Source organism: Drosophila kikkawai, chromosome 3L, assembly GCF_030179895.1.
Source record: "Drosophila kikkawai strain 14028-0561.14 chromosome 3L, DkikHiC1v2, whole genome shotgun sequence".
Lineage (NCBI taxonomy): Eukaryota > Metazoa > Arthropoda > Insecta > Diptera > Drosophilidae > Drosophila > Drosophila kikkawai.
In genome coordinates, this window is record NC_091730.1 from 15,092,230 (window position 1) to 15,120,081 (window position 27,852).

Consider the following 27,852-nt stretch of genomic DNA (forward strand, 5'->3'; position numbering starts at 1 on the left):
CTCTTTCCTCTTTTGGACATTATTGTTCCGGGGGCTATAAAATAAATAAAATTGAAATTTTATGCAAATTACTGGAGGAGACTGTGTTATACGACCATGTGAAGCAGCAAAGCCGAATGGCAATGATAATGTTCTTGGCTCCAAGGATGTCAAGGAAGAGGAAACCAAAAGGGAACATGTTTCACTTGAGACAAGAGGTTCATTTGGGGGAAATGGTAAAAAGTCCTTTGGGCTGTCTGGTAAATGAAACAAATTTGTGATAGAGCATTAGGCAGTAGTAGAGGAAGCAATTCCATTTTGTTGAACAGATTTTTAAAAAAGTGGTACGACATTAGGACATTGTTTGTGTGTTTTCCATGATTTTCAAGTGATATTGCTGTCTAGTGAGATGTTATGCTTGATTTCACTGAACTAAGCTAGGGAAATCTTGTAACAAATACAAGTTAAAATAAAAGAAAATGTATAATTAAGGTATTATGGGACTGTATACATTAAGCACAAACATCTATGCTCAATTTCTAGGCTTCTTTTTGATTCCATCTTAAATATTACAAAACTTTAAATGCTCGTTTCCGGCCCAGACATTCTCCCCCATTTTGGCGCTCATATTTCCTTCCGCCATCTTATCAACGTTACTTTAAATGCCAAATGAGCTTCCGTTGGGCCTTAATACAGCCTCCATCCCAGTCTTTCCTCGCTCGTGACTGGAGTGGCAAACTGGAATCCCAAAGCCAAATAGAATCCAAGGCTCAGCAAATGTCCATCCATTCGACTTATTACATAATTAATAATTATAAGGGAGGCGGAGGCAAAGGCAAAGTATTTTAATAACCCATCACATCACTTGGCCCACTCAAGTTTCCACTTTGGCACATGCCACAGTGAGAGGAGTGGAAGGACATCCTCCTAGGAGTGCCAAAAATCAATGTGTGAAACGTGCTAATTGCGGCAGCTGTGCAAATGTGTGCGCCTGGCCATTTGATAGTTGACCATCATTTTGATGGCCTGGCCCGCAAGGAGCGATGCTCTGCGGATATCTCTAATGTGTGCGGTCCGAGGCGGAAGGAACCAAGACAAAAAAAGAAAAAAAAAACTAATTGCCAAGAATGCCAAGTGAGTGAATAAGGAGAAAGTTTTGCATAAATGGCCCCTCGTCTTGGCTTTCATCTCGAACTTCTCTCTCTCTTTGGGCCAAAAACTACGCAACTGGGTGAGAGTGTGTTGTAGTCGTAAAAAATGGCAGTGCCGTAACACGTAATGAGATACTTCAAAATGATGTTATAGCTTTATTTATAGCGCTGCATAAAAAGTCAAAAAAGAGGAGAATTTTAGAAGCGAATAAAAGGGTGGAGGACGTCGTAGGCTCCTGACATAGGTTTTTGTGGGTTTATTTTTTTGGAGGCCCAACAGAACAGGCTTCATATCCTTTTTTATGCCCACGTGGATGGCCTGTAGTTTTGTTGTTTGCACAATACCTCCTGTCACACTTTTACAGCCGCTCTTGTTTATTAAACTTCATCTGTCACACACGAAGGTGCAGTTAGGGAAAATTTGGGTATTGAAATAGGTATTTAGGTATTTGGAAATTCTTGAACGAAAAAATAGATATAATAATATGTGGGTTCTTGCTCCTGATTATAGAGATCTTGTCATAGACTAGCAATTGACTTGGGAATTATAATGTCAAGACAATACGAGAAAAAGAGAGAAAAAAATATATAATCTGTCTCTTTTTAAGCTTACATTTGAGACAATGTTATTATTCAAAGGGAGCTTTAAACTTATTACAAAAAGCCCAGTTAAATCTTATAAATAAGTACTATAATATAATTTTTTTACCCAGAGGTATTATTTTTTACCGTGCATACATGAGAATGTACAGCCACTACCTAGCCCATCACAATGGGTGCATAAATCTTATCTGTTGGCAAATAAAAGCTGCAGCCTGGCGTTATCGCTGTCTCTGTTCCTTTATCCAGTCCTGTGTCCCTTTCTTTCTCTCTGTCTCTAACTCCCTCTCGCTGGTGGCTGCTTTATGATTGTCTCGGATTGGCTAATAACTTTCATGGAACTCGTTGAACTTGAGTAATTGCCCTGGCTTCTGACGCTGTTCCTAGACTGACATTGTTTAGATAAAAATAATTTTCATTCATAAAATTATTCATGACCCGCTGTTTGATTAAAGGCTAGCCAGCAGCACCAGTAGCAGTGGGAGCAGGAAAGGACCGAAGAAAAAAGAAAATAAAGAAAATATATAAAAGCAAAAAGGACATCGGAGGAGTTAAAGCGCTCGGCTAATAATAGATGATGTCATGTTATCGTGGACCATGTTTCTTTGCTCTTTCCTCCATTTTTGTGTAGCAAAATTTTAATTGAAAGCTTATACCGGAAAGCTGGAATTTTCGCAATTTTCTTAATCATCAGCAGGATAAAGTAGCGGCGTCAAAGAGTTTATTTAATAAGAGCTCTCCCCCTCGTTCTTTCGATCATGTCTCCCTTTAATTTTTGCCTTCTATTTCCCCAACAACTGCTGACTCATGAAAAATTAACACACAAATCGCATGGGGCAGACATTTAAAATGCACTTTGTTGCAGCCGGCATTGCATAAAATTATTGCAGAAACAAAAATGGTCAACGATAAGAACAGCAAAAGGAAAAACAAACTGAGAAATGAAATTAAAAAGGGCAAAGAGGGACTACGACTTAGTGTATACCTTTTATTAAAGCAAAAACTACTTGTAATAGCTGGAGAAATTTAAGATAAGCTCTATGGAAAGTACTCTGTTTGAAACACTAAAAATTAAATGCGAAGCTTACTTCGGGGGGACGGACATGCTAGATCTACTCTGCTGTTGATGCTCCAAACTTTAAGCTTAAATAATAGTTTACAGCAAAAGGAAGTATTAATATTTATAATCAACTCAAGATTTTAATCATTTTTATCAACTATTCCATAAAAGCTTATACCCTTCTTTCTACTGAGTATTGGGATAATGCTTTCGCCTTGACTTGCAACCGAATGCTTTAAAGTGCATCAATTTTAATGCAAATATGCAGCAAGCCGCATTAACTTTTGCTGCGCTCTTAAAAATTACCATAATTGCTGAGAGTCAGGCGAGGAGGAGAAGGCACCTCTGCCAGTTACCACCATCACCGTACACCCTCGGCCCTCCTTGACCCCGCTGTGTCCGCAATATGTGTGTGTGTGTGCGATGAACGGAAATACAAGCAGGGAAAGTGGGGAAAACTTTAATGAAAAACGTCCAGCACTTTGCACAATTAACGATTTTTCATGATTTCTCACCAACCCGCCCGCTCAGCCGCTGCCCGGCAGGCAATTTGCATAAATCAGGGCAAAGTATCTGTGACACATGGAGAGCACGTCTCGTAGGTGTGGTTCTCGGTGTGGCTCTCGGTGGAGCCAGGGTAGTGGCTCTGAAAAATGTTTACACATTTGCAAATGTCTGAAGGTCAGAGGTGAGGAGGGTATGGCACACAAGCCCATGGCCCACGGGCTGTGCAACATGATTTAGGCGTTCGCCGCTGAGTAATTGTTGTGCGGCGGTTCAGTGGCTCACTAGCGCAGCTTTAATTTAATTTATGCACAACTACAACTGCAGCAGGAACATCAACAGCAACAGCAACAAGAACTGCGGCGGAAGGAGCGCGCCCTCCGCCTTGTCGAGAGCCACTAAGTGGCCGCTTCAGCGAAATTAAATGCACTTTCCCGGTTGTTGTCGTCGTCATCGCAGTTGTTGCAAGCCCAGGACAATGGATATCTTCCAGGGTATATTAGTACAGGAGATAATAGGCAACATGCCATAAATACCCTGTAAAGAAAAGATGATTACAAATGTGTAGCTTCTGGGTTTATTTTGCTGAAATTACTTAGACTGTCGGGTTATATTTCGCACCCACTTAGGCCAGGTTCGACCAGACTGAAAGGCTCAGGATCCTTGTAGCACTGCTTGGACAGGTCTGTTCCTTGGTATCCTTGAATTTTTTAAACGACTTTTATAATATGTTAAAATTTTGTTATACTAACATTTAATATTTCACAACCAAAAATTAGAAAAGCCATTTAAAAAATCCTTACACAGTATCTAAAAAGAAGTGCCATTTTATTTCCATCACAGTGCTGTCTCCCTTGGTGGTGCTTAAATTATATTACTAGCCATCAAATGGTCGATTCTTGGCCATTAGAAATAATTTAATTTGCTATTATTCACGCTGACTGCAGCTTGCAGCTGCCTCTAAACTGAATTTATTATTATGGCCGCACAATGTGTTTAGTTTTATGGCCCAAGACGTGAAGTGTTTATGCAACAGCAGCAGCAGCAACAAAATCCAGCAGCAGCAGGAAGAGCCATCAGCAAGACTGCATTCCCCGGACTTATTTAATGCGTAATTACAGCGCAAATCTTGTTAAGCAGTCGAAGCAACTGAAAAGGGATGCGAAATGGCAAGATACTCGTAGCTAGTCCACTTCGAAGCGGACTCGAAAAGGCAACACTTTGCCACAAGCCGGGGAAAAGGCCAAAAGGAGCAAGGGCAAGAGCTGGGTGCTGAGAGGCAGCTTAGTGTTTGCTTCATTGAATTCATAAGCGTCTCGAAAAGTAAATCCTAGTGAATTTTAGTAAAAATCCCTCGCTCGCAGAGGATAGGGCGGGTAGTGGTTTGAAAAAAAAATGCAGCAAGGAAAATCTCAGAGATAAAAAAGCTAAGGGGTAAACCGAGGATTTTCCAACCTCATACTCTGACCCGCCCATCCTGCGGGTCGTCAAAAGTCAATTAACTGCAACACTTGCAACACAACTTCAACTAATTAGCGTGATGCTGCCTCAGGTGAAGAGGTGGCGGAAAAAGAGGAAGAGAGAAAAAATACACATACATATATAGAGTACACCTCATCAGAGACCCCTCGGGACCTAACAAAACACACCCACAAAAAATGTGTAGAATGCTTTTGGGCTTGTGGTAAATAAGAATGCACTTAACGTCGGGTTTTAGATGAGGATGTTGCATGATGAGGGCATAAAATGGGGGCTGCACACGACGGTGGCTGTTGTTTTCGGTAGTGACTTTTACAAGAGAAAAGTGTGACGGGTTAATTTGGGTTAGTTGAGGGGGCCAACAGGGAATGCTCTTCAAAATGATGCACATTTTTTTGATGCATGAAAAAAGGTGACTTGGTTTTATGATGGAATACATATTTAAAGGGCTTTAAATGGATTAAAATGATGTCCTAACCGTTAGCTTTCATGAAAAGTAAAATAAAATGTTTATTTATTAATATGAAATAAATACTTCATGAAATGTCTTACCCACTTATCAGAATAGCTAAACAGATGTTTTAATACAGTTTACTACATTGTGTTTCTACCTATATTTCAGCGCTTGAAATATATTATGTTATAAATTATGGTAACATTTTGATAAGAGTCATATAGTGTCACCATGATAAGAGCATTATTAAACTAACATGTATTCAGTGTGGGAATTAATCTGCGCACAAATAGTACACATTAATAATACTGAATGATTTATTATAATGCTTTCGACGTTATCGCTGTGGTTTAATAAAGTTAGAATCATGGGGGGTATAAAGAGAGACAGAGAGGCCCCCTGCTAAATATAGTTTCTTTTCTTTAACTAAGACTAAAAATATCTTGCTTCTGTGCTTTCGCAACATTATTATCATTCCACAAGCCACTCCCACGCTTAGTTCTGTTCTTGAAGTTCTTTTCTAAGGCCCATCCTCAACATCTTCATCATCATCATAAAGAACCCCGTTTAATTAGGGTGTCGCTTGTACCGCGTCGGGTTTTATCTTATCAACTCCCTTGGAGACACATTCGCGACAAGATGCGATATCGAATATCGGGGTGATGATAAACACTAGGCACCTGGGGCCAGCATCGAATGCATCTCCATTTCAACTTTGATTCCCGCTTGAAGTGGATGTTAAGGAAAAGGTGAATTTCTGTCCGAATGAAGCTTGCCACCAGCATGGATGGAGTGTGGAAGCGATTCCTGGCCATGTTGTCGCTACCAGATTTGCTAGGTGGGTAGAGTTTGCTTTATTTTCTATATATTTCTGATATACTACACTACTTTTCTCTCAGTCTTGGGCTGCTTGTGGGCCAGTGGTTTCTCCTTGGGATACTATACAAAGTCTGCCTATGTGTATGACAACCTTTGGCCCCATTGGTACGCCCTAGTAGGTGGCATCGTTTCCTTAGCTCTAGCCTTGGGTTGGACCCTTAGGAAGCACAAGAAACAGCAGTACAGCTACGATCACTACTATATCATTTTCTATGGACTGCTCTGCTCACTAATGGGAAGTTGCTTCATGCTCACCAAACAACTGGGTGAGTCACTGCCAATGAATGGAGTTCCCACTGAACTGATTACCTTTCCAGGTGATAAATCACGTATGAAAGATAACGTGTTTAGGGTATTACCAGCTTTGTTAATGGGCTAATTGATACCATGATTAATAAATTAGGGATATCTGATGGCCTCCTCTTTATGTTAATCCGCCAGGTGTTAGCTACTACTTCAGTTTCGTGGGATTAAGTGTCCAGTACTTGGCCGGTTTTAGTTATGTGAGCCTGCGTTGCGATGCCTCCGGCTCGAGACCCTCAAGGATTGCGTTGGCCAACTCCCTATATGCGGGTGGAATGTCCACGGGATTTTTGATATTCAACGAAATGGAACCACAGCGCTGCGGACTGATTGCTTTGGGCATAAACCTGCTGCTACTTTGCCTGGTCTGTCTCAACGAGTTGCTGCACCACACGGGCTGTATTAACTACAAGGAATCGCGGGATCTGGTGTTTAATCTACTCAACGAAGAGCGGATGACCTTCCTGCCGCGTCAAGCAATTCTGGCCCAGTTTGTGGGAAGGACAGACTACACCCTGAAGGATAGCAGGCAGTGGCTGGTTCTGCTCCTGGGCGGATCGTTGGTGTATCTCCAGAAGAGCTGTCTGTTATACTCGCCCACCTACATGCAGCTGATGTGGAGCTCCACGGTGGGTTATCTCCAGAGAACTCAACTCTTTATACCCTTTGTGCTGTACGCCGGCGGTACCAGCTTGGCAGCCCTGCTGCTAATGCGATACAGCCCCAAGTTGGTGTACCTACTCTTTGGACTCATTCAGATGACGTTGATAGTGGCCCTGCTGTGCATCTACAGTGAGGAGCAATCGGAGCATTGTTTCCTGTTCCTGGCCCTCATATACGTAACCATAGGAGTGCTGTCCAGTCAGGGAATACACTGGCTACTCGAATGTTCACCCTTCCTATACACAGAGCTGGCCTTGGCTACGGGATTCATCATGCAGCTGGTCATCCTGGAGAGCTGCAAATATGAATCGTATGCCACGGACATTTGGATAGCCTTACTTGTTAACAGTGTTGTTACCCTGGTGCTCACCTCCCTGGCCATTTCGGTGGTGCAGTGGCTTCAGCCACACTCCACCAGCTTGGTGGATGTGCGGAACCGCCTGCTGGGCATCCGGCGACAGCCGGCAACTCCCGAACAGACACAGTTCTGGCATACCAACCAGTTTTTGGCCCACAACAAGCCCGCCCACCAGCTGCAATCCGTTCAATTGGACAAGAGCAGGGTGTTCCAACAGTATCCGATCACTGGCAGCGACATCATCACCGACAATCCCAAGGTCGACCCAAAGTTCTGATAATAAAGTGTTGCACTTTCAACTCGCATTTGTTTCTGGTCCATCTAGCTGAATCATTACTCACTTGTTGTGGAATTGTCAATGGGTTTGCCCTGTTATTTATCTTCATTGCTGGTTCTTACACAGAAAAATACGATTGTCACTGAATTTTTTTACGATTTGGTAATAAAAACGAATACATTTTGCCCAACGGATAAACTCATTTTGAAATTTCTATTAATGTTTCCCAAGTATTTAAGATAATTTTAATTTTATATTGTTTTAATTTTATATTTTTAGAGGGATAAATATTTGCAGTGTTGTTTTATCAAATGCCTTTTCTTTTGTGAAATTTCTAAAGAAAACCACAAATACACTTAATTCCTTTCTACAGAAACGATGTTAATCAAATGCCCCTACCCGAGAGTTTATTGAAATAAAAAATCCCAGCTTGCAAATACTCTTAATTCCCCTTGGAAACTAATTTCCATACAAGGCTTATTTTTACCATTTTCCATAAAACGCTCAAAAGCTGCAGCTGGGCTAAGAAATTTGATGTTGCCCTGTAATAAGCCTTTCACAGAGATTATTAATTATTTATGAGCCGGAATTATGATTTGCACAACTTGAAAGAAATTAAATCTCGCCGGGAAACGTCGAAGAACGAGATAAAGTACAACTTTGAGCTGATGCTGGTGCTGGGCAACGTTCGTTCGTTAATGATTTTTATTGATTTTTAAGCAAATTAAATTGTGCGTAAACCGGAAACTGAATTTATCATAAAGTCGCTTTATCAGTCGACTTGTGCTCCTCTCCGCTTAGTTCAGCAGCCTTCAGACAGAATTTTTATTGCCAAAACATTAAACATTTATATCCGCTATCAATTTCGTAACGACGGAAAGAGCGTAATCGCATCTCGGCTGTTGCTGGGTGAAATTTTTCCGGTTCTACCTAATTTAATTTACGTAGAAAACGGTAGTAGGAGTAGGAGGAGTGGAAGCCTGGGCCCGCAACGTGCAATGGCAATAAAAGCGTTAAATTTGTTTATTTTTTCAAGCCCTGGCAGGTCCGCAGGGGATCCCGGCCCGCAGCTCACAGGATTTCCCTTTTTTTCGGAGTATTCGCCATTGGGTCTCTGGTTTCGGTTCGATTTCCGTGTGTTTTTTCATCCGTTCTCCCACCGACTCTGCTGTTTAGAGTGTAGCCTACCTTCCGGCGCCCGCTGGAAATCCTCCCACATGCTGTATATACAGGCTATAACCGCCTCTTCTGCTACGCTCCTCTGCTCACCATCCGCATTCCTTTTGTTTTTGCCTACCCATTGTTTTTAAGTGGATGCCGGCGCACATCCTTTGTGGCAGCAGCAACGGCAGGCGAATGGGGCCACCAGTTCCAGTTTGTCGAACCGATCCCCTTATCACTAATGAAGTGGCCAATGAACTGTAGCCCCAAAGATTAAAGCGAAATTAAATGGCTAACCGAAAATTGATTGATCGAAAAAGGTGCGCAGTAAAGCAACCCAAAAAAAAAGCACACGAGTCGAAAGAGAATAAATGAGAAAAATTATTTAAACCGATTTGGGTTGCGGCCAGCATTTAGCCTTTTCAATATGTTGTGCGGTTGGGGGTAAACAGAGATAAAAAATGTGTGCAACAAACTCGACAAGAAGGGCTCTTTTTCAATGGGACAAATTTACTACAAAATATACAGCAGTCAACTCTAGAAAAAGTAGTTTTTGCTAGGGAAATGCGGTTTATTATAGGTTGAATTTTGCAATTTGTAGGTTCCAATCAAAAAATAAATTCAATTAATTTGGCACCCAGACATGAACATGCTTTTTTAGCTATTCTTAAAAATGTAACCCATAAAATCAGTTATTCTACTTTTATTTATGAGTTACAAATTGCTACCTAAAATTTTTTGTTTTACAAAAATAAACTTTAATTAAGCATCACATAGGCATAATGAAATCGAATTATATTTTTCTAATCGCACTGCTAACTCAGACTCAAAGATGCTGGCAGCAGCTATAGGTTGCTTTTTCTTTTCCTCCGCTTCACATTCTCTGAGTCCTCCACGGCAAGCTTAAATTCCTTGACCACCTCTGGCAAAGCCTCATCTTGCTCGTCATCCACCGTCCAGGTTTCCAAATGCGGTGGCCTATGGCGCATAATAAACGGATTGATGATGGCAGCCACTCCAACGGCATTGTTCAGGTGAACGTGATGGGTTCCCGGCACCTCGTGCAGCTCAAAGTGTGGATTGTTCTCCCGCAGAATACCAATCACCTCGTCGCTCTGCTCGTCTATAAAATTAGACTCGGATCCCTTGATCACGCAGTAGGGTACATTCCGAATAGTTCTGGCCAGTTCGGCGGCAAAGGGTGGGCTCGTGTGGAACTCTGTGTAGTATTTGCAGCGACCATCGCGTGAAAAGAAGAACTTGGCCGGGAACTTGGTGGATCGACTTATATTACGCTCCAGTATGTGGTGGCAGTTCTCCAACTCCACCGAGTATTCAGAACCCTTGTGCAGGACCTGCTCCAGCTCGGCATAGGTATAGGCAGGCGGCTCTTGGCGCTTGGCATTTGCAAATCGCTCGTCCTCCACCATATAGCCCTCGATGTTGGTGCGCAGGTAATCGATCTGAGAGGCAGGCTTCCGATACCGAGTCTTGACAATATCAATGCTCACCAGCAGGTCGGTGCGGTGTGGATAGAGGGATGCGAATATGAAGCACAACATGGCGCTCATCGAGTGGGCCATTAGGGACACCTTCTGCCAGCCGTATTCCTCCATCACGCGCAGGATCACGCACAGGTAGTCCACGAAGTGGTACGCAATGCCCTCGGGCAGCTTCGAGGAGTATCCGTGGCCGGGCAGGTCGATGCACAGGACGCCCAGATGCTGGGGCAGCAACGGCAGCAGCTTGTCCCACGTGCCCAGATTGTCCAGCCAGCCGTGCAGGGCCAGAATGGGTCGCACCTGACGGTTGCCATACCACCTGCCCACCACATAGCCCCAGGGCATGTCGATGCGCACATCCATTGGCTCCTGAAAAGGTACAGAGAGAAAAATAGTTAGAAGTTGGTTTGAAAGGTAGATTGAAAATTTAATAAATAATAGAGATTGTAGTACTTGGTTTAATTATATATTAATATTTTAATTATATATTAATAATTGATATTTATTTATTTATTTTCTGTGTAGAAAACGAGTGGCAAAGAGTTTTAGGAAAGCGATAGAGTTGGTTTAGCGAGCGGGGTGCAAACTAGCGGATAGGTTAGTCCTGCTTGTTAGCTGTTAATTGCCAGTGGGCAACTTGGTAGCAGCTCTCGGCATCCTGTCAGTCAGTTAAGTTGGCTTGGTTGGGTTGTTGGGCCTGGAAATGGCAGAAATGGTCCGAAAATGTACCTCTGGCATTTGCCGAACTCCATTTAGGCTTGGCTATTGCCAATATTTGTATGAGGCTTTAAGCCAAATGCAGATATGCTGTCGTTTGCAGTTTATGCTCTATAATATTGATAGCACGGCTCATTAGCAGTGGCAGTGAAGGATGCACATGCTTTCCTTCCATGAGAGTTCCGTGTCTTATGGTCATAACATTTATCTTCCGCTATGCGTATGCGTACAACCCATACCCATCTCCACCTCCATCCTCACTCCCTGGGGTCCAACTCCAACTACAACTCGGACTCTGAATGTTTTGATCAATTGGTTTGTGTGAAAAAGTTGAAGCGGTTGACAACTGAGCGAGTTTTTCGGGCCCCGGGAGCAGGTGTCAATTGATGGACAGGAAGCACGCCCCTGCAGCGGCACGAGCTCCTGTCTGTGCGACAATTTATCATCTAGTTATACCCTTGCAGGGTATTATAATTTCAGTCAGAAGTTTGCAACGCAGTGAAGGAGACGTTTCCGACCCTATAAAGTATATATATTCTTGATCAGCATCAACAGCCGAGTCGATCTAGCCATGTCCGTCTGTCCGTCTGTCTGTCTGTCCGTCTGTCCGTCTGTCTGTCTGTCCGTCTGTCCGTCTGTCTGTCTGTCTGTTTCTACGCAAACTAGTCCCTCAGTTTTAAAGCTATCTGAATGAAACTTTGCATATAGTCTTCTATATGCTCTCACTGCTATATATGTCGGAACGGGCCGGATCGGACGACTATATCATATAGCTGCCATACAAATGTTTGATAAATTTTTAGAAAAAAAAGTATAACTTGGCTGTTTTTCAATATTTTTGCATCATTTTTGAGATATAGCCATTTTATATTATTCCAGAATTTTGGTAAAAATTTTATGAAAATCGGACGACTATATGATATAGCTGCCATAGGAACGATCGAGAAATTAATAGAAATAAAATTATAGCTTCGTTGTTTTTCAACGCATTTTTATTTACTCTGAGATATACGTTTTTTTTATTATTCTAGAATTTTGGTATAAATTTCATAAAAATCGGACAACTATATCTTATAGCTGCCATAGAAGCGATCGGTAAATGTATAAAATATATAAAGCTGAGAATGTAAAACTGTAACTGTCAAACTGTAAACATAATAAGTATAGGTAAAATGTAATGAAACTCTGTTTTGTGAGTGTTTTCAGCATTTAAATCTATAAAATAAACATCAAAACCAATCTGCAAGGGTATACAAACTTCGGCGTGCCGAAGTTAGCTTCCTTTCTTGTTTTTCCATTGTTTTCGGTCCAATCGATAAGCGATTGTGTGTCTCTTCCCTTCCTGTCTGTGTGGAATCCACTGCAATTGAGTGATGCTCCTGCTGCTCCACATGCAAACTTCGAAAAGTTTCAGCAAATGGATTTAGCCGCCGCAGAAAAAAACTTTGTCACGCTCGCTCAGCTTGAAAATTAGCACCCAAAAACCCTTTCAAGTGTAACGAAAGAGTTATGAGGTGAAAAAGCAAACTTTTACGTATCTGTTTTCGAAGCAGACGACACTTTGATGAACTCTTAATGAGCTTCATAATCGAAGGAGGCAATATCGTTTGATATTAAGTTAAGGTAGAAGAAAAAATGCAACATCTTATTAAGAGAGAAAAAGTTTCTTTTAAAGTCTTTGTAACAATTAAGATAGTAAAAAGTACACTCATAAAGAGTTAATCTTTACGTTTGCAATAGGAAAAACAACCGATAAACTGTGGTTAAATAAAAGTGTATAGATTGTACATAAATATATGGTTCTATACTGTAAAAACTAACAGAATATTACAAAACATTTTAAGGGAAAATTAAAGCTTGCTCTTGTCAAACAATTTAAGAAAATAATTAATTTCCAAGCAAAAGTATGTTCTTTCTGGCATATATACCAATTTTTAAAGTGTACATACTATACGTGAGTTTAAAGCTTTGACTAATCCATTAAACAGCTTTCTGAAACTACCTATTTATCTCTTACTAACTGATACTTTATCTCTTGTGTTAAGATCGAGTTCTTTTGATACAAGAATTGGCTTTTGTTGGGGAATTTTAAGTGATAGTAACTACTACTTATAACCTCTCCAAAAAATAAATAATAAAAACACATTCCACCGGTAGCTGATGGCTCCAAGTAGACATTGACTTTGATTACGCTATTACGGAAATCTTATCAGCTTCAAAGAGTCCAAAGTGATAAGAGTGCAATTCCGTTCAAAGGTAAAAAAATACACAGACGGAACCGTTGGATTTTCATGGGAATAAACTCGTATTTAGACCGATAAAAGCACGAAATCGCATCATATAATATTTAATAACCTTTTCATGGCTCACATTCGCCCCATTTGGAATCATATAATTACCTGGTCATGTTGCTCGGTTTGTTTGCTGTCGCCTCCACCCGCTGATTCTGATTTCGATGTCATTGTCGATGGCTGGCAAGTGACACAATCTCCCAACTAAATCCGACACACGCGTGTCGGACGAAAATACTATATAATAATGACGTGTGCGGGGAAAACTTTTCTATTTTTGTGTTAATAATAACTGAATTAAAGAAAGACTAGAGCGGCAGCGACGTGGTCTCCAGCAGCGCGTAAACAAAACTAAAGCGTGTTCCGCCACAGACGCCGATTAAATGCTGCCACTCACCGTTGAAGTGAGACTGAACTTTAATCAGGCATTACAAAAGCAAATATCGCCAGTTGGTGCTAAAGTAAGAGAACTATCGATAAAGAGAATATAGTAAATATAGAAGAGAACAAAACCTTAACCGATCAAGTGAGAGCTTTTACACCCAGCTAAACGCTTAGTCATTAGTTATTGCGAGTGAGGGAAAAAGCTTCAACTTGTTCCGATAGCATGAATAAATAAACAAATAAGCCAAAGTAACAACAAAACCCGCCTCTCAAGCGGTCAAAGGTCACAAAATACCTCAATGAATAAGTAAATAAATTTATAAAACCCTACAATTATCATTTTAAAATGTTACTTTCATAACAAAACAAGGCAAACTGCAAATAATATGCCAATAAAGTCAAATTGTTGAGTTGAAAAACATTTAAATATACAATGCGCTTACCAGTTTTCACAAAACACAAAATAATGTATTCAGCCGGAGAAAATCTCATGTTTACGCAGATAAACATAAATATTTATAGAACTCATTCAGTTTCCCCCAAAAGTGACCATCAAATAATTGATGCAAATATGCAAACCTCATAATGCCAAAGCCAGAAAATAAAATACTCTTCAGTATATTGCTTTTTGATCAAACTCCAGAGATAGGTAAGCCAGCAAAAATGCCAATTTCTATATTTTATTATTAATTTTTATGAGATTTGCACAAAAAACGGACAAGAGCTTCACACACACATAAAATAAAAAGGATAAATTCGTTTTGTAAGCGCTTTTTTATGCTGCCCCCTGCAATCGGTTCAACAAAATTAATAAACGAACAAATCAATAAATATTTATTTAGCTCTCGTGGCGTCCGGCGTTCAACCTCAAATGTTGGTTGGTTTTTTGGGATAAAACTGATAAAACATATTCAAAAATCCTCGGCTGTCCACAAGAGTTTACACAATAAATGTGTTTAGTTTCGTTTCGTTTCGTTTATTTTTTTTATTCGCTAAATGGAAAAAAATTTGAAAAATTCTTTTCTAGCCGCTGGGGGGCCAGTGGCTCAAATCATAAATCTTCATGGAGTGCAAATTGAATGTATCGAGCGACCACCAGCGATAGTTGCTCCCCTGTGCCATAAATAACGAATTGGAATCATAAATCTGGTTCGGGAAAACTTTGCAAAGCTTTTTTAATTTCCAATGCAATTAAAGCGGGAAAAGGCCAGGCTCAGGCCGTGGATTCCCAATTCGAATTCGCAGTGGAAGAAAGGAACCAGTCATTTAATCAAATGCATCTGGTACTCCTCCTGGCCAAGTGGCGAAATCCTGTTAGCACCTTACTCGGCCTGCTCGACATTTTGGTGGCCGCTGCGAAATCAAATTACGATGCATGCGGCTGGTGGGGATCACAGTTCACCTGCCACCATCCGGAATTGGGGTTTCATTTCGCCTCCTCGACTAATGACATTCGAATGGCATTGGCGAATGCAGGCGGCGGGCCCAGTCAACCAAAATTTGGCAAATGACCCCATGGCAACCCAACTGTGTGGCAGGCCATATGGGTTACATAAATTATGGTAGCACGTTAATCAGTTGACCAAGTTTTAGATTAAATAACAAGCTGGTAATTTAATGAAATAAAGTACTAGGAAAATTGTTATTTAGAAGGTCTGAAGACATACTCAATTCACTTTATCTTGTCTTTTCTAATTAATATTATTATTTTAAGGTTTCTTATAATTTTTAAATTCTAAAAATTACTTGTTAAATTCCCTAAAGAACCTCTTCTGTCCAGTTAAATTCAAATTTCGAAGCTGGGGTCAGAGTTGAAGCCAAAGCCGGAGCTGGGGTCGAAGTTGACTGAGCGGAATGAAAGGTGCGGTGACAGCGTTCGTTACAGAATCATTTGCACGCCTCGCTTGGCCGCAGATTTACACTTGGTATTTTTCTGGATTTATGCCAAAGCAAAGCCAAGCAAAGCAGCCAGCCAGACTCGCCCATACGCCCATCAGCAACGTGTCTCGCCCTAATATTGTTGCTAGGTGTAAAATGCAAAGTAATGGGCTTGAATGCGCCTGCTAAGGAGGCCAACAACAAGGCAGGAAGGCAGACACAGGCAGGCGGGCAGGCAGACAGTCGAGGGGGAGTCCCTTTTCGGGCCAAAGGAGCCTGTCAAATACCCTTTAATTGGGCTTGGAATTCAACTAGTTCAGCATCTCTAGAGGTAGTTGAATATCCAGAACTTACCTGTCCTTAGTTACTGACTTAATCTGCTGACTATATCTTTACAATTAGTGCTGATGTTATCCTGCTAATTGGCCATAAATAGAGAATGTAAACGTCGTGTTCGGAGGAAGCTCATCCTCATCAGCATCGTCGTCGTCGTCGTCGTCATCCTGCTGCTATGCAAGTTTTCTGGGCCCCTGTTTCTGGTCTCTGGTTTCTGGTACCCTTTTGTCTGGCACTCAACTGAAAAGCTTTTGTCGGCGCTTGGAAATTTGACGGAAATTGTTTGGTCTGATAGATGCAGATGCAGCTGCTCCTCCTCCACGGGGACTCCTGATGATCCTGCTACTGGCTCGTTCTGTCGGCTTTGTAGCTGTGTGTACCTTTGCCTAATGGTCTCATTTCTCCCCGCATTTCCACAGTTGGTTGTGTGTCAATCCTTCAGCTAAGTAAGCAGACAGTTTTCAGCATTATGGTCAGTTGACAGGCCATAAACTGGCCCATTTTTCCAGACTCAGACCCCGATGCAACGGTGTTGTCTAACCGAATGAAAATGGCAATTTCAATAGAATTTAAACTTAATTCTTGACATTGTTGTTGCTTTTGCTAAGACGGAAAAAGAGGAAGGAGACAGCTGAGATTACGCCAAGCGAAATAAATGCAAATCGCATTAGAATAAATTTTGCTAGCTGCTTTCTGGCAGCGTGACTGCCACTGCAGCATAATGTCCTTAAAATGGCCAACCAGACGAAGCTCCTCGAGCTGCAAACTTTGGCGACGACAGGTAGCGTAGAAGATAGTCAAAGGACTCGAGGAGATGCACTCTGAAAAACTAAGTAAATAGTCATAGAAAGTCTGAAAATTAAGAAAATAATTCATGAAATGTTAGAAATTCTATAACAATTTAATCATACCAATTATTATTCGTAACTTAAAATTATTTTGTATTTTCAATTAAAATACATTTTTATTTCTTGTGTATCCATTTTCCAAAAAGAAAATCATTAGGTTGAAGGAGCAGGGACCTCTTCTCGCCCAACACAATCAAAATCAAGTTAAACGTTGAACTTTTTAATGCATAATTTATGGTCAACGCCGTTGGCCCGTTTAACTGGCGAAACAAACGGCCAAACGGACACACCAGGTTAAAGCCAAGCTCTTTTTTTTGTTGATTTTGCCTTGATATTATTTTTTATGCTCAGCGCGGAAAATCAGTTGGAACAATGAGCGTGTATCCAGCGGTAGAATGCAGATCTGTGTGGCACATCATAAATATTTATGAAACGTCTTTTGGCCAAGGCACGTACACCCAGTGGAAAGCACCTCATGTCGAATGGCCGAGCAATTTATTGGGGGATTCAACGGAAAATCATCTTTAATGCCAGCACATGCGGCACATATAAATATATATTGAGGAGAAATATTTCTTTTCAATTGATTTGTGGTGGCAAAAAATAAGGAAATACGAACATGGGCGATAAATGCGTCTAAAATAAGGTAACATTAATTTATGATGGCCACGAGGGAAAGGTAAACCTACGTGCTTAGACCCTTATGATTTGTATTTAATAATTTTGAGGGTCTTTTCTGGGAGGAAATTAAAGAAAGGGAAGCTGCTCTTATCACTGGACTCACTATCTGGACTCTCGAAATAACAATTTCGACTCTGATTGAGCAACTTATCCACCCTTAAGTTGAGATAGTTTTATTAACCAAAATCATCCCGCCATCTGTCGCTGTGCTGCCAAAACTTTCCGACTCTCTGTTTGCGTGTTTCGCTGCCACAAAGTAGAAATTGCAAGCTCGAGAATCTCCGCCCCCGATCTCCGGCGAGTCACAACTATCAATTAAACTAATTAGCTTGATTTCCCGGCAGAGTTGTGCAACCGAGGGACACGCCCAAAACTTTCGCCTGGCCGCAATGGCTTCCTTTGGCTCCTTTGGTGCGGTTTGCCTCGGTTTGGGGTTTTGGTTGGAAAATTCAATCAGCGCGTGCAGAAAAACGCAATCAAATGATTAAGTCAACAAATGAAGGCAAATTGCTGGGGCGCATCAGCTGGTGCAGCAGCAGCAGTTGGCGGACTTTTTGGGATGCTGGAAAAATCGAAGTCAGAAAGCAAAAAAGTCGCCAATGAGCTTGTTCGTAGCGAGGTCTTCCTCAAAACTTTGGTGGGCTTCCCTTCAGGGGATAGCTTTTTGTTTCCTCTTTTCCGCCCAATTTTTTTGTGACAATTCAGGTTTGGGGAAGTAGGAAGTAGAGCGCATTTTAAGCAGGTGAAAAAGCGCTGAAAAAAAACTTTGGTCTTCCTAATGAGTGTGCGGTACTTGGGCCATTGATTAAATCGAGGTTGCTGTCAGAGCTTTTTAGCGCCACCTCTTCCTGGTGTTGGCCCACAACATATTTTAGTCATTTTTATGGCCAGTTTTTCTCTCGAATTTTTGCTCCTTCTCTCTGGTCCACATTCAAATTCAATTGACTGCAGCAGCAGCTCCTCCTTCATGGCAGGGGCGTGGCACGTGCCACACATAGCCTATATATCTATATCTATGAGTGAGTGTGGAATGGATGTATGCATCATCCTTCCAGCATATTTATTCCTTCTTTTTTTTGGTGCGATTGCCTGGCAGGAAATTTATTTATATTCAATTTGTGAATTTATGCCACTTTTTTTTGCAGTCAGAGCGACAATGCCGGGGGAAATTCAGTTTGCTGCAGATGCATCTATTGGATGGGAAAGGATGCAGGCTGTGCACCAGGCGAAATATTCCTGGGGATTGCTTTTTGGGGAAAAGTCTTTGGGAAAATGTTTAAAGGCAGCTTAAGGCAGCAGGGGATGGACTTCCCTAAGAGGATCGCTAAGAAGTCTTAAAGAGAAGTCAATCTGAAGAGACATATGGAAATCGTTACTATGTTTTGGGCTTGCTTATTGTTAAACCATAGGAAAAACTTGGGATTATTTAATGCCCTATTGGGAATTTAATATTATAAAGTGATAAAACGAAAACTAAATTGAAAGAATCTAGGATTTGTATTTATAAAAGTGATTTATTTTGGAACTTGTACTGCTTAATAATTATCTAAAGGCAGGTGTTTTGATTGTTTAGTTCACTTAGTATGATATAAATATTGTAATAATAAATATAATTATAAATATTTTTTAAAAGAAACCCTCTTACTAAGAATATTATTTACAAAATACCTAGTTGTTTGCCAGGAAATTCCCTTAATGAGAAAAACTAACCATAAAATGCTCATTTTCCCCCGAGACACTCTTGGATTTAGGGAAGCCATTTTAGCCATTTCTCGCAGTGCCTCTGCAGGCTCTTCTTGAGCCTTTGTTGGCTGCTTGCTCAGACTTGCCGTTCTGTGGAAGGAAACTTAATGCTGCATTTACGTCTACTGATGCATTTACTGTCTGCTGCTGCCTGTCGATAAGGTCGATTTCGAGTGGAATATTTTCCGCAAAATCATAAACACATTTGGCCAGCAACTGATTACCTAATCTGAAGGACTAGACCTTGCCCAGCTAGGTACCATGTTACCTGGTTACTCCCAAAGGTACAGTCACAGCTTCCCAATGAAAAACAGGGGTATAGACTACCTACACGAGGAAAAGGGTACTCAGGCCTGTAGGTACAGGTAGTGAAGGGATATCTCTCTACGGAGCTATATAAGGTGATCGCTAGATGGTCATCCTTCATTCCGTCGATGTTCTTCCACAGCGATAGTCAGCCCTGAATTGTGGTCCGTTGAGAGTGTGAGTTTTGCTTCTGTGATAGCTAGACCCAGTGCCAAGTGTGCCTAGGAAGGATGTTGTTCCTGGCGCCGCGCAAACATTTGTTTGCCACCAACCTGATCATTTTGCTAATGATCTATGTGATGCGCAAGTGCCTGCAGCTATTTTGCTTCATCGAGAACCGTGGCGTTAACCCGGAGGAGGAGCAGGACAAGGAGCAGCATGAGGTTGTCAAGCAGCGTCGTCGCCGCGGCGGCTTCAAGATCATCCCCGACGCCATGCACCAGAGCATGCATGGTTTTGGCTACGGCGAGGGTCACTACCAGATCTTTGTGGAGAAGAAGGAGCGCAATCTTCCCACCAAATCTCGCCTCAACGCGGCCACAGCCGAAGTCAAGCTGAATCCCAATTAGATGATTTTCTTGACACCAAAAGGAAAACACTGACATCCCGCCGGATGTCAAGGACAATGAGCCAATAGAGCAAGCCATAAAAAATATCCTCAAAACCCAAAAGCAACCCCCATACATATCCAAGTCTTCTTCAATAGTTTTTAAAATAATAATTAATTGTACTATCTCCCTTTTTTGTAAACCACAAAAGCGCATTATTGGCCATTAATAAAAAAAACATACAAATAGCTCCGTTTTTTAAAAAAACTTTTTTTATTTTTAGTATTTATTTTAAAGAAGAGTAATATTATTCCAGCAGAAAATTTAAAATCCCTTAAGCTTGAGGAGGAGATTTTATTTTCTTTTTAAAAATCAACAGTTCATAATTGTTTTCTTTCCCTTCCTCTTTCGCTACCCATTTTATATTGATTTCTAATGTATATTTTCCCATTTTTATAAGCAAACAAAATCCTATTATAAGAAAATAATATTTTCCTTTTGCTCGATTTGATTGATTGTCCCTTTGTCGTAGGCCGTGAAAATGCCATGTGATCTGCAACTTTTCCGCTTACTTGGTTGTCCTTTCGGACTTGGACTTGCCTTCTCAAGAGGCTGAAACAGATTTCATGCCACTTGAAAAATTATCTATCTCTGATCGCGTGGGTGTTGCAGCAACATTAAATGGCGCCAAATTTATCACAAAGTAGAGCTGAACGCACATGGAGCTCTGGAAATCCTGCGGGGGAAGGAAAATGTGGTGCAGAGTGCCAGAGGCAGCGGCACCAACAATGCCAGGCAATATGCTTTCAGTAATTTGCAAATACTCTAGCCGAATAAAAGAACAAATGTTGAGGGGTATATGGGTTATTAGATTAGGATTGGGTAATTGGATTAATATGTAAAGAAACTATTATATTTAAATGAAGAAATAGCCTTTAAAGACGACTTAAATTCCCATGTGAAATCAGTCTTTTCGAATCTATATTTTTGTCAAAATATTATTATTTATACACTTAATTCTACAAATTAATTGTTTTATCTTCCAAAAATCACAAGGATTTACAGGACTTGTCTCTAGATTTTTGCTTTACACTTTGTGCTAGAGCATTTCCAGGTCGCCACTAATGCTGACCCACTTCCATTGTTCGGCATTGGCCAAGATAAGGAAGACGGAACTGGCAGAGCTCTCGGCTTGAGCGCAGCAATTGTTAGCAAATCTATCATCATCATGTTCTTAAGCACGTGTCGCTGTCCCTTTTGCGCCCTTAGCCCTGTCTCTTTTGTTCCCTATCTCTTTCTTTTCGTATCCTTATAGTTCGTAGCTCTATGTGTGTGTGTGTGTGTGTGTATGAAGAGTGTGCAACATTTTCTGCATTGCATTATAAATGAAGGGAAATTTGTAGTTGTAAGCTGCATCAGCCCTCGAGCAGCATATATATTATTCCGCCAAATCCGAATCCCTTTTCATTCTCCTACCCCCCGCTTGCGGCACATGTCGCACATTATAATCGTGATTGTTATTGCTGTAATTCTAATTCCATAACTATGTGGCTGCCATTACGCATACGCCATGTGGAGCAGCCACATCACCCATCCGCCATGGAGAACGTGCAGCGGCAGCAACAGCAGCTGTTGATGTGTAAAAATGAAATGTCAGTCGGATAAGCGCCCACAGGCATCCTGGCCATAATGAGGTGGCTCTGAGCTCCTAGAATAACCCCTCTAAGCCCAATATCTCTGGACGTTATCCCTTTTTTGCTTCATTTTGTTTTTACATATTTTTTTTTGTGCTGGCGCCCGCATAAAGCGTTAAGCTCTCATGTAAATCATGTCGCTATTGTTACTCTCATAGTTTTTGTTCGCTACTGGACTCATTATAATTAACAATTTATAAAGCGTTAATCCACACTCACACGCAAACGCTAACTCCCGTTAGTTCACAAGCACAAGTATAGCTTATACAGGAGAAAAAAATGTGAGGTAGCTTTGAAAACTTTGGGAGTAATAATAGTTTTACTAAAAAACTTCTATATAAAAGATATATACAAAAGAAATTCTTAAATAAATATTAAGTCTAATTAAATATATTTTTAAAATATATTGTTATATTTTTCTCTCAGTCTACAATATCCATTGACGGTAATTTGCCAAGGCAGCCAAAAGAGCATGTTCAGCAACAGCTCTGGCAAAATCCAGACAAACAAACAAGTCAGGGGCGCAGAGAGGAGGGACTTGGCTGAGTGTGAGTAAGCAGCATCCATTCGCTGGTAAGCAGCTTTCAGTCCTCGTCCTCCTTTTTTTTATTTTGTCCCTTTGCAACGCCCAGCCCCTTGCCCGCCCCGCCTAACTGCTTCCACTGGCACGTCGCGCGCATTAATAGGATGAGCTGCATTTTTCATGCATGTGAAGTTGAGATTGCAGCTGCTCATTTCATTTTGGCCTGGCTTTCAGCAGAAGCTTGGCATCCACGGCGTATCCCAGTGCGGCTTCATCCGCATCCGCATCCGCATAGTGGCAGCAGCGAGGAGCTTCTTGGGCGAGGAGGGGGCATCATCATCATCATCCCGCCCGCCATTCAGCGTCATTTGTATTAATTGCCCAAGCATTTTGCTCTGTGCAATGATACCAAAAATAAGAGGGGGACAGCACCGAAGTTTTCCTCTGTTTTCATTTGGCATTTTCCTTAATGCGCCACATAGCTTTCTGTTGGCTTTTCCCGCAGAAATGAGCTCTGGAGAGTTGTTAAAATGAAAATAGAATTTCGGGCACCCCAAAGTCACTGATAGTTATCGGGAAACCTTAAGCCAAAGATATATGGATACTTGATTACTATTGAAATACTATTTAATTATTATTCCCTTAGGTTTTTTAGAATTGTAAAGTAATTTCTTAAGTATTTTTAACTAGTAAAAAGTTTCCTTTAAAAATCCTTAAGAGTCGCGCTTTGTCACTTTGCACTCGCAGTTTTTCCGACGTTCAGTTTTCGAACAAACAAATTGCCAATTCAGCAGTTTGGCCAACAGTTTGACAGCCACTGGCTCAATGCGGGTTAAGCCGACAACAGACTTTTATGGACGCTCAATTAGTGGCTCAATCGAGGGGGAAAAGAGCCAGAGCCAGAGCCAGAGCCATGCGCGCGTTCGATTGAATTTTATTGAGTCTTTAATTGACGCCATGCATGTGGTTGGGATTTCAGATTGCAACTGGCCGAAACAATGGTAACTATTGCAGTGGAAATTCCAATGAAACTCGTTCGCAATGCAGGGATAATAAGGATAATTAGCCAAGCGGAGGAAACTCGGCACAGAACGAGGCATGTAAATGATTTACAAAATGACAGGAAATTGCCTACTTCCGACTCCCCATACTCCAATCCTCTGGCTGACAATTGCTTGAGGCAGTGATGATGGCGGAAAAACAAAGGAAACCATTTGAAAACCGCTCAGCACTGAATGAGGCAATTAAGCGTGGCTAATGAAGCGCCATAAAAAGGAATTCTCTGAACAATTTTAAATGCAAATAAAAAACACAAACGTATGCACACAAAATCCAAATAAAGTCCAATTGAAAATGGCAAAAAAAAAAAGAGCGCAGTCGAATAAATTTTAATCAAATTGCCAAACGAGACAAAAAGAGGTAGCGATCACCGCATAATAAATAAATATTCGATTTTAAATCAACCCAAATGAAGGACAACAATATGGAGGGAGCAACAAAGGAAAATTAAAATGGAATGAAATTATCGAGAGCCGTAAATACAATAAAAATACACAATTTTAAATGTGCACCGAATATGCATATATATTTATTATTTTAAGCGGATTTCCAAGTCGACAAATGTGTGGCCACAAAAAGACACACACAGAAACCAAAGCCCACTGGCGAGGCTTATAAATAAAGTAATTAAATTAAATAAGTCTCTGGTCACTCCCGGCATTCATCATCTGTCAATAAATGCCACAAGACATACGTGATCCTGCTCCTCCACTTGACATTAAATATTAAAAGTCAATTAAGTTGAACTAATATTGAAAATTATATTTTCCCCCTGAATCTATTTCTCTGATTTTACGGTATATTTATTTTTGGCCTTGGCTTGCTGGCTGCTTTTGACTTTTGGCTTAGTCAAGTCAATTTTCGACTGCCAGGCGCCACATTCCTTGCGAGCCATAAACAAATTTGTAGGGACAATGCGCATACGCCGTGTGGTCGGCCGAAATGTTTATTGCAAGCCACTCTATAAAGTATTGAAGGCCTATAAATTTTGGTTCCCTATAATGTAATCACATATAAACGCTTGGACACTGCCATTGAAAAGTATGCAAACAGCACACACTAGATGACACCATGCCGGCCATTTGGTTGCCAAATTTTCGGCTGGCACTGTCATGTCATGGATTTTAGCGTAACTTTCAATTCGTTTCGACTCGTTTCGTTGGATGCAAATGGAAGGATAGCGCTGGGATAGTGCGACTGCCGTGAGGATTCGTTGTGACTGCACTGACTTGGCTCCTGCCAAATGGGTCAAAGTGGCAGTCAGCCAGGCGGCCAAACCGTTTGCCAAACCCAAAATCCATAGCACACCAAAACACACACAAGTTAGGAGTGCACTCGGGGAAAATATGAGGATTTTGTATGGCTTAGTGGGATATATATAAGTTTATTTAGTTCTAACTATACTATTTTCTTCTGTCTTATAGAAAGCCTTATAAAAGCTTAGAAACCATCAAAATTATCCCTAAATATAACAAATTTTCGCTCAGTATTCTACAGCAAAGTTTGCAACAGAAAAAGCTGGTAGAAAGAGCGAAATTGTGCGCGCTAAATTTGAAATCAAACACAAAAAATGCAAGTAAATAAAGCAAGCTGTGCGACTGCGTGGAGCCAAAGGCAAATATATCCAGAAAGATGCAGGGCCACGGGGCAGCGGGGGTCGATTGTTGGCTCAAAGAACCGCACATATGAGCACACACCGAGGCGAACCGCTTGGCCAAACATTTGTCCAACTTGCTAGCATCCATTCCTGCATCCCCGGCATCCCTGCGATCCCTCTGGCTTGTAGGCACGTACAAATCCGATTTGCACAATTCAAACAGCGTGAATTTCGGTACAGAATGCATGGCGAGTTATTTGCTGATATCGCCCGCAGTCGTCACCACTCCGCATCCACGTCCGGGTACGCGTCCGCATCATCATGGTCAGTAGTCCCTCCGCTGCCCTGGGAATGTTTATATAATTTTAATTAATTTTCTGCGGCCAGGACGGGGCTTAAATCTTCATTGCGTTCAGGCGTCTCGCGCCCTGAAAGAATGTAAACCGCAGACCCAGACGTATTTCCCTTAAGCCGTCAACTTTGCTTTCATTTTAATTAAAAATGCATTTTAATGCGATTTTACGCCGCACAAGTTCAAGGCGGCTGTGGCTGCCGTATTTAAATTCGCGTGAAAAATCAGTTGAATGCCGCAACTGTTGCATTTCTGGCGACGTGTCAAAAGTCGTAAAAAAGTCGGGGGATTCTGGAACCGAAGGCAATGCAAATGAAATGCAATAAATCGCATAAAGCAAAGCTCGAAATATGCCAGCAATGGCATTAAATGTCAAATAAAAATTCAAAACAAAACGAAGCGCACACACAAGCACAATGTGCGCAATCAAAATGAAAGACAAATGCCTGGCACACATTGCCAACATTTTCCGGGACAAATTTCCTACCCCAACACAGATTGTGTGGCATATTCGAGAGCCGGTCCTTGGACGAAGATTGAATGCACTTTTCCAGTACGCGTGGACGACCTTTCATCCTTTTCATCCATTTTACTGTGTGCTCCTGCTGCTGCTGCTGCTACTCTGCATATGATTAACCCGCACAACAAACTTGAGATACCCCCAGATACACATTGTTGACAACTTGGCTCCCAGAGAGAGTCACATACTGGCTGGTCTGGGAGGGGATTGTCCGTGAAATTTAAGGACTGCAGTGCTTGTGCTTCATGTGGAACATTTTTAGCTCTGTTGCAGCGCAGGCCAGAAATTAAGTTGCTGGGTGGAGACTTATGAACATGCTGGAACAGATTATGCAGGGTCAGTTTATGGGGGCCAGAGAGTAAAGCTGTAAAACGGTTTGGGAAAATGTTTTGAGTGCTGCATTAGCTCTCGTTATTATCGCACAACTTTACGTAGTATATATACATATAGTCTCTTGTGCGGACCGTTTTCGGTTCGTTCCATCCTTCCGGCCGAGCCCAATAAACACATAGTTTCCGCATCTGTCCGCGCCATAAATTGCGCATACGCCATGTGGCGTGCTTCAGCAGACAACGAAGATATAGCCTTAACCCCGCTAGTATTTTTTACAGCTGCTGTTCTAGCTGCAAGTACTGCAGCTTACACAAAAAACGGCAAGAAATAACTCTGAAGAGGAGGGAGAGAGCTTAAGCAATATAAAACGAAAGCGTGGCACTCGCGGCGTATACGTAATAAGCTGTTCTCGTATCCGGCAGCCTTGATTTATATACATTTTGTCAAATGGTAGTTATACGACTCAGTGCAGAATGTCTTTATGACTTTTTCAACACTTTTATGCATGGGAAATGTCTATGAAAATTTCTAATTGCCCATTTAAAAATTTTCATATCAATTTTAAAGCCTTTCGTTTCACAGATATCTGTTTCTTCAATGTTCTTTATGGTATTTTCATCACTTTGGGAGTTAATTTTATTTTTAACAAATTTTATTTTGACACGAGAATCAAATAGAATATTATAATAAACATTTAAAAGTTTGTTTCCCCACCTATTATTTATTTTATTTAATGTTTTTTAATCTAATAACATACTAAATTTTCAATCACAAAATAAATCTTGAAATATTTTTCATCTTCATTTTGTGCCTCCTTTTGGTATTCACAGCATCCGGGGAAAAGTAAAAACAAGTATGTAATTGGGAAAAACGAATGGAAACTAAAGCAAACGTTAAATCCCCAAACAAAGTCAAGTCAATAAATATTGAACCCAAAGCGGAAACAAGTTCGGTTGGAAGTGAGTTTTATGTTGCGTATAATTAGAGTAAGTTCGGCCCAAGAGATTAGTGCGGGTTTTCGGTTATTGAGCCAGCTATAGGGGGAGGGTATGGGCGATGGATCCATTCTAGTTAATTTTCCCAACGATGCCTGGCATTTATGCGGGGGGCGTGGCAGCCGCAGAAGGTCGAAGTAATTGAGATTGTAATCGTTACTTATTCTGCGTATTGGACTCGAATGTTGCCCCACCCTCATTTGCTGCGGGTGTGAAACTTTTCCAAGCATTAAGTTATTAAGCTGTTTGGCTGTTGATGGTCAAGCTGTGGCCAAGCGGCTTACGGCGGATATTGAAATATGCTGTGAGCAATTAATAACACTGCTCTCCCCGCGCCCCATCATTTGGAGCCAGATATCGAATCGATGGAGCACATCCATCGGTGTGCCATGGATGTGCCATCGATGTGTGGAAGTAAGCGTTTTCAATGCCATGGCACGTAATAATCACAATGGATTGCACTTGAACAGTCCCAACCGTTCGACCCTGACTTGCTCTGGCTCGGCGCCTGAGAGTATGCAGCATTCCATGGCATTCAAGGCAGAGTTGGCAAGTTGGAGATTTTCTAGGATTATAATCAGTGTTGGAAATTAATGTCTAAAATTAAAATAAACCAAGTTTTGAAAGTTTTTTTTTAGTAAAATTAATATTAAAGTCTAATTTCTCTTCCCTTAAAT

At 41.2% G+C, this 27,852-nt stretch overlaps 3 protein-coding genes across 3 annotated transcripts; 2 read left to right on the top strand and 1 right to left on the bottom strand.

Annotated features, from left to right (window-relative positions):
• The first annotated feature begins 5,950 nt into the window (after positions 1-5,950).
• Positions 5,951-7,887, top strand: LOC108075037 (uncharacterized). Its single transcript, XM_017167305.3, has 3 exons — positions 5,951-6,065; positions 6,127-6,372; positions 6,548-7,887. The coding sequence occupies exons 1-3, from the start codon at positions 5,993-5,995 to the stop codon at positions 7,705-7,707; spliced, it is 1,479 nt and encodes a 492-aa protein (XP_017022794.1). The 5' UTR covers positions 5,951-5,992; the 3' UTR covers positions 7,708-7,887.
• Positions 7,888-9,428: 1,541 nt separating this feature from the next.
• Positions 9,429-13,771, bottom strand: LOC108075041 (probable serine hydrolase). Its single transcript, XM_017167308.3, has 2 exons — positions 13,487-13,771; positions 9,429-10,739 (listed from the first exon to the last, which is right to left on the bottom strand). Exons 1-2 carry the CDS (start codon positions 13,547-13,549, stop codon positions 9,714-9,716), a joined length of 1,089 nt encoding a protein of 362 aa, XP_017022797.1. The 5' UTR covers positions 13,550-13,771; the 3' UTR covers positions 9,429-9,713.
• Positions 13,772-19,706: 5,935 nt separating this feature from the next.
• On the top strand, positions 19,707-20,167 carry LOC108075046 (uncharacterized). Its single transcript, XM_017167314.3, has one exon. The coding sequence runs from the start codon at positions 19,785-19,787 to the stop codon at positions 20,121-20,123; it is 339 nt and encodes a 112-aa protein (XP_017022803.1). The 5' UTR covers positions 19,707-19,784; the 3' UTR covers positions 20,124-20,167.
• Positions 20,168-27,852: the final 7,685 nt, after the last annotated feature.